Below are 13,945 nucleotides of genomic sequence, written 5' to 3'. Positions count from 1 at the left end.
TTTTTTGTTATTTGATAACTCGTTTATTTTTATCACTAGTATTTCATTGTATGGATGTACCACAATTTGTCTATCCATTTACCTTTTAAAGGACATCTTGGTTGCTTCCAGTTTTTGGCAGTTATGAATAAAGATGCTGTAAGCATGTATCCAAAATAAATGAGTCTTCATGGATATAGAGAACAGACTGTGGTTGCCAAGGGGGAGGGGGTTGAGGGAGAGATGGAGTGGGGGGTTGAGGTTAGCAGATGTGAGCTGTTACATCCAGGATGGAGAAACAACAAGGTCCTACTGTATAGCACAGGGAACTATATTCAATATCCTGTGATAAACCATAATGGAAAAGAATATTTTAAAAAGAATGTATATATATGTATAACTGAATCACTTTGCTGTACAGCAGAAATTAATACAACATTGTAAATCGACTACATTTCAATAAAATAAATAAATAAACAATATAAATGAGTCTTAAAAATCAACAATAAGAAACCAAACAACCCAACTTAAAAATGGGCAAAAGAGCTCAACAGACACCTCACCAAAGAAAATCTACAGATGTCAAATAAGCATATGAAAAGATGTTAAACATCATATATCATTAAGGAATTTCAAATAAACATGAAATATCTCTTCATTTATTTAGACTACTTTGATTTCTTTCATCAACATTTTGTAGTTTTCTTCATATACCTCTTCATATAGCTAAGTATTTTGTGTGATTTATTCCTAGGTAATTCATTTTTTTTTTTTGGTGCTAATGTAAATGGTGTTGTGTTTTTAATTTCATATTCCACTTGTTCATTGTTGGTATATAGGAAAGCAATTGACTTTTGTATATTAATCATGTATTCTGCCACCTGGGTACAATTGCTCATTAGTTCCAGGAGGGCTTTCTGTCGGTTCTTTGGGATTTTCTGCATAGACAATCATGCCATCTGCAAAATGGGCAAAAGATCTGAACAAACACCTCACCAAAGAAGATTTCTTTTTCCTTCCCAATCTATCTTTTATTCTCTTTTCTTGCCTTGTTGCATTAGCTAGGACATACAGTACAATGTTGAAAATGAGTGGTGAAAGGGGACATCTTCACCTTATTCCTGATCTTAATTGGAAAGTTTCTAGTTTCTCACCATTAAATATGACATTAGCTTTAGGGTTTTTATAGATGTACTTTATCAGGTTGAGGAAGTTCCCCTCCATCCCTAATTGGCCAAGAGTTGTTGTGGTGGTTTGGTGGTTTGTTAGTTTATCATGGATGGTGTTTAATTTTGTCAAATGCTCTTTTTGCATCTACTGTTATGATAATGCGATTTCTCTTCTCTGCGCTGTTGATGTGATGGATTACATTAATTGATTTCCAAATGTTGAACCAGCCTTGCATACCTGGAATAAATCCCACTTGACTGTGGTGTAGAAGTCTTTTTATACATCACTGGATTCAATTTGCTAATATTTTGTTGAGGATTTTGCATCTATGTTCATGGGAGGTATTGGTCTGCAATTTTCCTGTTTTGTAATATCTTTATCTGGTTTTGCTATTAGAATAAGTTTGGCCTCACAGAATGAGCTGGGAAGTGTTCTCTCTTCTTCTATTTTCTGGAAGAGATTATTGAGAACTGGTATCATTCTTTCCTTAATGTTTGATAGAATTGACCAGTGAACCCATCCAGGCCTGGTGCTTTCCATTTTGGAAGGTTATTCATTTTTGATTCAAATTCTTTACTAGATATGAGTCTTTTCAGAGTATTTATTTCTCCTTGTGTGAGTTTCAGTAGATTGTGTCTTTCAAGGAAATGGTCCACTTCATTAAGTTATAAAATCTGTGGGCATAGAATTATTCATAATATTCCTTTATTATCCCTTCAGTGTCCATGAGATCAGTAGTGATGCCATCGCTTTCATTTCTGATTTGAGTAATTTGTATCTTCTCTCTTTTTTTCTTGGTTATCCTGCTAGAGGTTTGTCAATTTTATTGATCTTTACGAAAAAAAGACCAAACAGCACTTTATTTTGCTGACTTTTCTCTATTGTTTTCCTGCTTTTTATTTCATTCATTGCTTCTTTTCTTCTGCTTGTGGTAAGCTTATATTGCTCTTCTTTCTCTAGTTTCATAAGGTGGAAGCTTAGATCTTTTCAAATGTATGCCTTCAATGCCATAAACTTCCCTCCAAGCACTGCTTTCACTGCATCTTGCAAATTTTCATAGGTTGTATTTTCATTTTCATTTAGCTCAAGATAAATTTTTATTTCCCATGAGACTTCCTCCTTGACCCATCTGTTATTTAGAGGTGTGTTGTTTAATCTCCAAATATTTGGGGATTTTCCAGCTGTCTTTCTGGTATTGGTTTCTAGCCTAATTCCACTGTGTTCTGAAAACGTACTTTGCATAATTTCTATTCTTTTACATTTGTTGAGGTATATTTTGTGGCCTGGAATGTGGTCTGCTTCATGAATGTTCCATGGGAGCTTGAGAAGGATGTGTGTTTTGTTGCTGTGGGATGAAGCTGTGTGGTTGCCAGTTAGATCCAGATGATGGTAGTGCTATTCAGTTCAACTTCATTCTTCCTAATTTTCTGCCTGGTGGGTCTGCCCGTCACTGACAGAGGGCTGTTGAGGTCTCCAGCTACCATGATGGATTCATCTGCTTCTCCTTGCAGTTCTATCAGTTTTTGCCTTCCATACTTTGATGCTCTATTGTTGGGTACATACAATGAAGGACTGTTATGTCTGCTTGGAGAATCGACCCCTTTATCACTATGTATCGCCTCTCTTTATCCCTGATAACTTTCCTTCCTCTGAAGTTGGCTCTGCCTGAAATTAATAGAGCTACTCCTGCTTTCTTCTTGTGTTTCAGTATTTTAAGTGCCAAAGTGTTTGGTAGGAATTTGAAAAGTGGGTAAAGGCACAGTCATTTGAATCAGGCAAACCTGGGAACAAGCCAAGCGAGTCAAAGTGGCTGACTGTGGGCACACTTAATCGTTCTATGCCTCAGTTTCCTCATCTAAGAAATGAGTAACTATCGGACCTACTGTACAGCACAGGGAACTATATTCAATATCTTGCAGTAACCTGTGATGGAAAAGAATCTGAAAAAGAATAGATATTATATATATGTATAACTGAATCACTTTGCTGTACACCTGAAACTAACACAACATTGTAAATCAACTAGACTTCAATAAAAAATTAAATTTTTTTGAAATGAGGAAGTATCCCTTTGAATTATTGTGAAGCTGAAACGGGATAATGCAGTAAAGCACTTAGCAAATTTCCTGGCATTTGTGTAATTACACATAATGTGTCATTAGTATATTCTACTAATATATGCAGTTATATTATTATCTATTCATATACTATAAGCTATTATTAATATAAGCTATTGGTTATAATTATATTGTGGGACATTAGTATAGATTTCTAAGTCCAAGTACTCTCTATGAAAGTTGGATGAGGCACTCTGAGAAGAGTGACTTAGAAAATAGTTGCAAAGTCTCAGGCTGGAGTGGATGGCTCATCGGCAGTGTCCTGAGAAGACAGAGGACTTCGCACGTGCCCTGCAGCCCATAGTCCAGGGCGCCGGGGCCAGGGGGGGATGTGATATTTCCTCCTTGGTGCCGAGTTTTGCTCATTCTTCTTATTAAAGTGGTAACACAGGAGGTTTCTGATGCCACTGACAAATCACTGTCTGGGGTCTCTCTCTTTTGAGGGAAATGTGGTCACACCAGGGCCCCTATTGAAAAATAGATCATCTTTGGTTAGATAAATTCTGATTAGCTTTTAAGAAGCAACAGTAATAATTAAGCACATGGGAAAAACCTTCATTGTACACCAAGGCTTTTAAAAGGTAGTTATAAAACTATGTTTTGTGGTGTGAGCTCAATTGTGTTTAAACTTTTTAAAAAGATTGTAAGCATAGAGAAAAGACTGGAAGGATGTGAACCACCGTGTTCTCGGTGCCTGCCTCTGGGGGACGGGAGTCTAAGTGATTTTAATGTCTTCTTTGTGTTTTTCTCTAGTTCTCATTTTCTGCATTATTACAAAAAACATGTTATTTTAAAAATGAATAGAACAAACAACAATTATTACAAAACCTCCCCTGAACTTTAACACTTGCAGTAAATGGACAGTTGTCACTTGCCAACTGACCTTTCTGGTTTGTGTTGGGCCATTTCTGCTGTCTTGCCACTCGGGACAACCAAAAGGATCCTTGCATGGGATCAGAGAACTATCAAGTGGCCAATTCCTGGCCAATTCCCCCCGAGTTCCCTCTTGCCTCTGTGTTGCCTGACGCCCTACCCCAAAACTGGGCATCTATTCTGGGTCTGCTGTCAGGGTCTGGTGACCCTCCACTCACTAGCTGTGTGGCCTTAGGCAAGTCACTTAACCTCTCTGACCCTCAGCATCCTCCTCTTAAAATGAGGATTGCAGTGACTGTCCAGCCAGATGAAGTGGTTAGCACATTGGGGCCCCCAGTGTCAGTGGCACTAGTTATTCCATGTTATTCCTGTTATTGCTGGCTCTGACTGTCCCCCTTCTGCATTTCAGTCTGCAGACGTCGACAACCATCACGCACTCATTGAATATAATGAGGCCGAAAGCAGCTTTGTTCTCCACGACTTCAATTCCTGCAACGGCACGTTCGTCAATGAGTGCCACATTCAGAACGTGGCTGTGAAGCTCCTACCCGGAGACATCCTGAGGTTTGGGTCCAGAGGGCTGACCTACGAACTGGTCATCGAAAACCCAGCCTCGGTGAGTCCAGGCCCCTGCGGGGGTGGGGTGGGGTGGGGTGCAGAGGTGCCGTGTTGTGTCACCTTCCGTGCAGCCTAGGGCTCGGGTACGGCCACAGGTGGAGTTCGTCTGGAGCGCGTCACTCTTGCTTTCGAGATTCTGCGAAGTTCAGCCCCATCGCGTGGGTGCCCGGGGAGAGCGAGTCCTCGCGCCCTCTTCTGGGCATTTCGTGGAATTACATGCAAGGGTTGCCTAGCGACCAGCCCGGAGCGAGAGCGTTTTCCTGAAAAGTGAAGCTTGGCGAGGGGAGGTGGAAAGGAAGTGTGTGCTTTTGAAGATGCAGAGATGGATGCTTCCTTTTTAGGCAGATCAGTGCTCTGCAACTTCCTAGCTTTGTGACCTCGGCCAGGCTTCTCTGTATGCGTGGGTCTGGGTCTTCTCAGCGGTGCAGGGCGTTGAGAGAGTATCTATGTATAAAAAGTCAAAGTCTCTGGCCAGAGTAGACGCTCAAGGCCTGCCAGCTGTTATCACACCGGATCAGAAATGTTCCCGGGATCAGGACCTAAAGTATGGCCCCAGGTTAAGCGGAACGTAACCCAAAATTCGCCCAGCAAAGCTCAGTGACAAGAAGTATCTGGTTCAGTAGGGAGGCAGGATGGGGGCTGCTTAGCAACACAGTCCTGGGTCAGAACCCCAGCTCTGCCACTGGCCTACTCGGTGCGCTCTTGCACAAACCATTGGACCCCTCGGAACATCGGTTTCCTCATCTACAAAATGGGGCCAACGACAGCAATGACCTGGCAGGCTTATCTCGAGGGCTCAATGAGATGGTTATCATTGTAAAGCTCCCAGAATAATGCCCATTCGTGGTGAGCACACAATGAATACCTGTCGTGTGTGTCCCAGAGAGACGGCGTGTTAACCTCACTCCCCAGCACCAAGAACCCTGCATGGACTGAGACCTCCGAGGCTTAAAGTCCTTTCTAGGACGAGGCTGGGTATAAATAAATAAAGTTTAGAGAATCTAGACAGAATCCTGGGGTGTGGGTCCACTAGGCAGCCTTAAATACTCACTCAGAGAAGATGAGCACCGTCCCTCAGGCTGCAGGGCCCGTGACACCGTATCCACCACATTTGGCTTTGAAAACCTGGGACAGTTTTCTCCTGCTGCTTCTCAGCCCCCTTTTCCTCCTTGGACCAACATTAAAGTGTGCTCACTTGTGGGATGCACTGGGATCCATTGGCCGCCCTGAGGAGGGGCTCCTGACATAGAAGGTGTTGACCTGATCAGGGGTTCTCAACATGGGTTCTAAGGATCCCCCTCGTCAGAAGCACGTGGGGAGCAGACCAACAGTGCAGATCTGGGCTTCACCCCAGGCCTGAGGACTCATACTTAGGATTCCCAGATGAAATACAGGACACCCAGTTAAATCTGAATTTCAGATAAGCAACAAATAATTGTTATGTACAGGTGTGGCCCAACTATTGCAAGGAACCACATATGCTAAAAAAATTATTTGGTGTTTATCTGAAATTCAGATTTAACGGACACCCTATAGTTTATTATATATTGATTTATTCATTTCTTTATTTATGCGAAATCTGGCAACCATACACATCCTCCCTGAGAGTAGGGCCTGGGAATATGCATTCTCACAAGCTCCCTGATGATTCTGATGCACCGCCAATAGGAGGGAAACCGAAATTTAGAATCATTTGTATGGAACACTTACAGAATTTTTTAGGGATCAAAGAAAAGGGGATTTCACACTCCCAAGCCTGAAAATCCAAGTTCATGAAGTTTGATTCAATGTGCCCCAACATGTCTGATTCCAAGAATTTTTCAGGAATGTTCAGTCAAATTACAGGTTCCCAGGCCCCCTCCCTGGGAAATTCTGACGTTGTGGCTTGCCCGTGGGGAGAAGAAGAGGGGGAGCAGCAAACAATATCTGCATTTTTTTCTTCTTTTTTCCTACAAAGATATTTATTGAACTATTATTGATAGGGGCATAAAATTTGAAACCTAAATTTCCATCCAAAGGGGGCATTGTTTAATAAATTATATTGTTTAATATATTCTAAGGAGTTTAATATATTATAAGGAGTTCGTTATATATGGAATACTCTTCTGCCTTTTTAAAACACAGCTTTATTAAGATATAATTGACATGCAATAAACAGCACATGTTTAAAGTCTGTAAGTGGATGGGCTTTTACATATGGGTACACCTGTGAAACCATAGCCACAATCAAGACAGTGAACAGCTCCTTCATCCTCCAAAGAATCCTCCGGATCACAGCATGTGTTTGTTTGCTTGCTTGCTCTTAACAGCTTCACTGAAGTACAATTTACATAACAGAAACTTCACCCATTTGAAGTGTCCAATTCAATCAATTTGAATATATTGATGGAGTTGTGCAGCCATCACCACAACCTGCTCTTAGAACATTTTCCTCCATTTCTATCACCCCAAACCTCGGAGAAACCTTGGAGGTATTTCATTTTGGGGTTTGTTTTTAACTTTTAATTTTCAAAATTATGGTAAAATACACATAAAATTTACCATCTTAACCATGTTTCAGTGTACAGTTCACAGTGGCATTAAATCTATTCACACTGTTGTGCAGCCATCACCCCCATCCATCTTCAGAACTTTGTTCATCTTCCCAAACTGAAACTCTATGCCCATCACATCAAACCCCCTGCTTCCTTCCTCCCCTCCCACCATGCTTTCTGTGTCTGTGAATTGGACTATTCTAGGTTCCTCATATAAATGGTATCTTACATTGTTTGTCCTTTTGTGACCATCTTATTTCACTTAGTATGATATCCTCATGGTTCATTCCAGTTGAATATTTCATTGTATGGATTCACCACATTTTGTTTACCTGTTCATCCATCCATGGCCACTTGGGTTGCTTCCATCTTTTGGCCATTTTGAGTAAGTTTGTTATGCACACGGGTGTACAACTATGGAATGGGGACTTTATTTTACAAGGTACTTCTTATATAATTGTGGGAAACAGTGATGACGACCTCTAACCTTGAGTAGATAAGACGGAAGAAGATGCTTTGTAAGAAGAGAAACCAGGAGAGCAGCAGGAGGAATCACTGACGTGAACAGCACTGTGCTAAGCAATTCACCTGCTCTCCCTTATTTCACGCTCATAGCAACCTATGAGATGGGTTCTCCCATGATCCCCATTTGACAGACAAGGAATCCGAAACTTAGAGAGGTTAAGTAATTTCCCCAGGGCCACACAGCTAGTCAGTGCAAATTAAACACTATCCCCACTTGCGGAAAAAGGAGGGGAGAAAACCATTTAGTCTGATGCTAGCTGGAGCAGTAGCCTTGACTGGTTTTCACACCGAGGAAAGCATACTCTCACGGTCACTCGAATATGCACGAATTTTTTCAATTCTTATTCCTACACGCACTTGCACCTTGCTTCATTCCTCGGTTGACTGCAGGCAGCTGCACAAGTGTTCCCCTGGCCTGTGCCCAGGGCACTTTGCAGGACTCTCCACAGCCCCATCTTCTCAAAAGTGCTCTCTGCCGGGGCGTCCCCAGCTTGAGGAGCTTCCATCCATGATGCTCATATTCATGGAGGGGTCCTTTGCAGCGTCCGTGTGAGGGCGGCCTGTGGACTGACTGACACCTTCCTACAAATTCCACTTCCTGATGACCCCAAGCTGCTGGCTATTTAAAAGAAGAGAAAGGAAGAGGGGAAAAGGGAGAGGTATTGAAGAGCATCTCTCATCAAATATTTTGAAGCCCAGTTTTTCTAAAAAATTCGTGGCCGTCTTGCTTCCGGCCTATTCTTGTTTCCAATTGATTTTGGGGTCCCTGGTGAGGGCGCTGTGTTTCCTCCTTGGATGGAGTTTCCACGGAGGACTGCCCTGATATCATACAGATTCAGTATGATGAGAACTGTTCTTCTCCCGACAAAGAGTTCCCAAATGAAAGCATTTATTTCAGGTTTTGTGGTGACCCTAACCAGTAGAGGAGGGTGTGACGGCGTTTTATTGGGGGAGGCGGGTGAGGTGCGGGGCGGTTAGGAATCCAGATGTGTTTGCAGATGTCTCAGTGGTTAGAGCACGTGCCCTGAGGTCAGGCTGACTCCAGCGCTGTCCCAGCCCTGCTCTTGACCGGCTTTTATACTGGACGTGCCCAAATCATCTACCTCTCAGGGCCTCGGTCCCCACTCCTGTAACAATAGTTCCTACCGCCTTGAGTGACTGTGGTATTAAGTGGGCAAAGTGCGTAAATTGCTTAGTCCAGCGTCTGGCACCTAATAAGCACATGATAACCCTCAGCTTTAGAGTCAAGCAAACCAGCATGGAGCAGCCAAGATGCCTCCTTTGTAAGTGTCCTTATGGACAGGGAAACCTCCCAAGACCTGCCCCCGCTAGCAGATAAATACATTTGCAGATAAATTACCCATAGAATAACATACAAGATGGAAAAATATAAAGAAAAACTCTTGTTTGACAAAGTGCATTGGCAGCCAGGTTGTGCCCAGGACCATCCTTTTTTTTTTTTTGTGGTCGCGGGCCTCTCACTGTTGTGGCCTCTCCCGTTGCAGAGCACAGGCTCCGGACGTGCAGGCTCAGCGGCCATGGCTCACAGGCCCAGCCGCTCCGTGGCATGTGGGATCTTCCCGGACCGGGGCCCAAACCCGTGTCCCCTGCATCGGCAGGTGGACTCTCAACCACTGCACCACCAGGGAAGCCCCCAGGACCATACTGTGTAAATTATAGCTCTCTCATCAAAGTATAACCTAGGGCTGCCATATTGCACAACTCCAGGGTCACCATTCACAACGTAGTCCATGTGGATGGCGCCCACTGAAACTGTGCAGGACATAACCCGCAGGGCCATCTGCAATGCCCTGAAGCAACCGTTGATTAATCCCATAGAGTCTTGGCACCAGGCGTGGGAAATTGAAGTCCCAGAGTCAGGTGTGCCGCCGTGTTGTGGGTTTTGTTGGTTGTTGCCTTTACTCGTGCTTTCTGAGCTCTGGGAAAGGAGGTGTGGAAACAAGCTGTGCTAGTCACAGTGGCGCCGTTCTTACAAGGCAGCTGAGTAAGGAAACCCACGTCACCCGTATGTATCAATCATGTCTTTCTCTGTTCTGAAATACGGCAAAACTGATGGAAATGGCCACAATGAAAAAGGAAGCCAGGCGCCACAAATGACGTGCCGAGTTGTTCCATGAGGGGGTTGACAGCTCCTTGTCGGCAGCCCCATCCCCATGACTGCCTGTGTCTGGCCTTCCCTGTAGCCTGCTCTGCCCTGTTCCCAGTCCAGCCAGACTCTCCCACGTGGCTCCTGGATACTGTCTTCTGTCCCTGCAATGTCATGACGTCCTGTCTTGCGAGAAGAGCGCCCTCTGTCGGCCAATATTCCTTGCTGCTTTAATGGGGAAGCTCTGCAGAACACAATCGAGAAAGCAAGGGCTTTGGAGTTGGATGGACCCAAGTTGAAATGCCAGCTGCAACTGGCTTTACCTTTCTGAGCTTCAATTTCCAATTTCTGCCAAGGAGCTACTCATTAATCCCAGGTCCCCTTTCCCCCTTCAGTTGTTTTTATAGAGGTCCCTGGGACCACCCCTATCATGGCATAAACTGAGGCTCAGAGAGTTTCAGTGACTTCCCCAAGGTTAGGCATCAATCATATAGATCCAGAGGCAGGATTAAAAGCCGGCTCTCCTGAGTCCCTTGGAGCCTTTTCCTAATAGCACGAAGCATCGTGGGGCCGTGAGAGCCGAGGCAGGTCCTTCACTGCCCAGCGCTTAAGGAAGGTCTTGCAATTCCCAGTCCAACCTGCAATTTCACACGCTGACAGGGGATGATTCATTATGTGGGTAAAAATGAAAGCCACTGATAATAGGAGAAACTGCATTTTCAGTTATCTGGCTTCCTTGCTTGTTTGGCTCCACTAACTTTTTTTTTGGCTACACCAATGCAGGATCTTAGTTCCTCAACCGGGGATCAAACCTGCACCCCCTGCATTGGAAGCGTGGAGTCTTAACCACTGGACGGCCAGGGAAGTCCCCGGCTCCACTAACTTTTTTTCTTTAATTATTTTATTTATTTATTTTTGGCTGCGTTGGGTCTTCGTTGATGCGCGCGGGCTTTCTCTAGTTGCGGCGAGCGGGGGCTACCCTTCGTTGCAGTGCGCGGGTTTCTCATTGCGGTGGCTTCTCTTGTTGCGGAGCATGGGCTCTAGGTGCGTGGGCTTCAGTAGTTGTGGCACGCGGGCTCAGTAGTTGTGGCTTGCGGGCTCTAGAGCACAGGCTCAGTAGTTGTGGCCCATGGGCTTAGTTGCTCCGCGGCATGTGGGATCTTCCTGGACCAGGGCTCGAATCCCTGTCCCCTGCATTGGCAGGCGGATTCTTAACCACTGCGCCCCCAGGGAAGTCCACCCACTAACTCTTTACCAGGGATATTGCTGCCGTTCCTGGACAAATTCAGTTGCGCCCTTTCTTCTTCTTTTTTTTTTTTTTTTTTGCGGTATGCGGGCCTCTCACTGTTGTGGCCTCTCCCGTTGCGGAGCACAGGCTCCGGATGCGCAGGCTCAGCGGCCATGGCTCACGGGCCCAGCCGCTCCGCGGCATATGGGATCCTCCCGGACCGGGGCACGAACCCGTATCCCCTGCATCGGCAGGCGGACTCTCAACCACTGCGCCACCAGGGAGGCCCTCTTCTTCTTTTTTGACGATGGTGATCACACCTGGTGGCTAATGTTTTATGCTCATTTATTATGGACCAGGAAGTGTTCCCAGCATTTCACGTGCACTATCTCACCCACTTCTCACAGACTAAGAAATGGCTGTTGGTATCCCTGTGTCTTACAGACAAGGCACAGAAATGACACACTCGTCAGGGTCCCAGAGACGGAGCAGAGCCGGGAGCCGGACCAGAGTCTGTGTGACGCCGGATCCCAAGGTCTTAACCCGAGGTCGGCACGTTATGGCCCAGGGCCAAGTGCGGGCCATCGCCTGTTTCTGTAAAGTTTCCTGGGAACACAGCCATCCCATTCATTTCAGTATTGCCTGTGTTGTCGGCTACAATGGCAGAGTAAGCTGGGCAGATCCTATGGCCCACAGGGCTGGAAATGCTTACTGTCTGGCTCTACAGAAAACGTTGACCAGCCTCTGCCTGTAACACTATGCAGTCCTGCCTCTTTCATTTGACTTGGTTTCTAAAAGAAGAACTTAAAATAGAGGGGGGAGCTGGGGAGAAAGAACTCACTCAGATTGAGCCTTACTGTGTGCCAGGAAATGTGCTGGTTAATTGCTTAAGTTTACTGAGGAATAAGAAAAAACAGACAAGCTGGAAAACTAAATTTTGAACAGGCTTTTCAATACCTCTTTAAAAAAGAGCTGGAAATATGTGGTTCTAAATATACATACACATATATATGCATTTGCAAATATAGTAATAATATAATTACATTGACATGGATCTGATAAATGTACTAGACATTAACATATTATATATACAACAGATGCATATTATAAATTTTACCTGTTTCTTCAACTGGAAAGTTTTCTTTTAAAACTGTGGACTGTTGGGAATTCCCTGGTGGTCCAGTGGTTAGGACTCAGTGCTCTCAGTGCTCTCACTGCTGAGGGCCTGGATTCAATTCCCGGTCAGGTAACTAAGATCCCACAAGTGCACGGCGAGGCCAAAAAACGAAATAAATGAAACTATGGAATGTCTTCCCTGAGTCACTTTTGAAGCAGAAATTTGGGGTTTGTAGTCTGAAGCCTGCTGTAGCTAGAGAACTATTTATCTATCAAAGTTTCTCTAAGCAGCGTTTTACTACTTGTCTTATGATTGGTTCCTTGGTCTTAAATCATTCTTCTCTGGAGATGCTGCTTTACTTTTATAAGTTGAAAGGTAAATTTGGTGCATGATGACAGTCTGGTGGGTTTTATTTGAGCATGTCATAACCTTTAAAACAACTTTCACTCTGAGTACATAGTGATGCTTATGCTAAAGTCTCAATAAGCATACTGTCCAGGAAATTTGATTGTTTGCAAGTGTCAGAAAACCAACTAAAACTAGCCTAGGCAAAAAAAAAAAAAAAAGAAAAAAAGCTCATGGAACTGAAAAGGCCAAAAGCTGCAGCTTAGGCCCAGCTGGATCCAGGCGCCCAAATCATGGTCAGGAATCTGACTCTTTCTTCCCTGTTAGCTTCCCAATCTCAGACAGACTCTTGCCTCACCTGTAGGAAAGTGGCCACCAGCAGCCCCAGCACCCTACAAAGTAGCAGTTCCAGGGATAGAGCCAGCATCTTCATTGACAGTGGCTTGGATCACGTGGCTTCCCCTGAACCAATCACTGAGGCCAGGGGCCAGGAATGCTCTGATTGGCCAGACCTGGGTTATGGTCTCACCCCTGGGGTGGAAGGGTCAGAGTTCTATGGACTCAGGATTGTCAGGGAAAGGGTGTCTTCCCTGCAAAAAAATTAAGGTGCCCATCCAGAAGATGGAAGAAATGGATGCAGGGGAGGCAAAAACAAAGAAGATGTCCATGACATTAGGAAGCATTCCTATTGCCTAAGTGGAGCCTTCCTAACGGGATTTGCCACTAGGGATCTGGGGGGAGGAAAATGATGAATAATCCACTTTTCCATTGGAAAAGTCCCAGGCCAGTCTCCAAGGAAGGAGAGTTGCTCATTTCTCTCCTGTGGTGAACTGGTGTGATGAGAAGCTCAGAGTCTGGGCCTTAGTTGTCCATCCCCAAGAAGGGTGGTGTTTCCACGTTCCTGGGACCTCTGAATAGGGCCCGTTGTTGAGGAGGATGTGGCTTTACTGTACCGGGGGTTGAGAAGCCGGCAACTGAGTGAATGACCAGAGAGTATGGTGCCCTTCAGAACAAAGCCTCTTTCTGGTCAAGCTTTGTCATCTCCTACCTGACCTTGTAGGATTTCCTCTACCCTGTGCTTTTACAGGTCCCGTGGGGACTTACTTATGTGATGAGAACTCCTGAGGCTGGGTGTTTCATATCAAAGGCGATTTCCCGAGACCAGTGAAGTGGAGGGCACGGGGCAGCAGACAGCCTCAGGCTCGGCCTCTGCAGCAGAAACTCACACAAAAGGACCCCTGAGGCTGTGTTGTCACCAGATGTCTACAGGCGATGCAGATGACATCGGGGGAGGTGGAGACGGGAGCGCGGGCTGAACCCTTAGCATCCTGC

General features: G+C 44.9%; 1 protein-coding gene across 1 annotated transcript in view; it reads left to right on the top strand.

The window, feature by feature from the left end:
- The window catches only part of LOC308610113 (forkhead-associated domain-containing protein 1-like), a 129,042-nt gene that overhangs the window by 15,748 nt on the left and 99,349 nt on the right, over positions 1 to 13,945 (top strand). The window contains exon 2 of the mRNA XM_081259365.1: positions 4,549 to 4,755. Coding sequence (XP_081115491.1) covers positions 4,549 to 4,755 — 207 coding nt within the window. The remainder of the gene's footprint in view (positions 1 to 4,548; positions 4,756 to 13,945) is intronic.

This window comes from Mesoplodon bidens (genome assembly GCF_964165515.1).
Source record: "Mesoplodon bidens genome assembly, contig: HAP1_SCAFFOLD_378, whole genome shotgun sequence".
In the NCBI taxonomy this organism is placed as follows: Eukaryota; Metazoa; Chordata; class Mammalia; order Artiodactyla; family Ziphiidae; genus Mesoplodon; species Mesoplodon bidens.
This window is presented reverse-complemented; position numbering and strand designations above follow the sequence as displayed.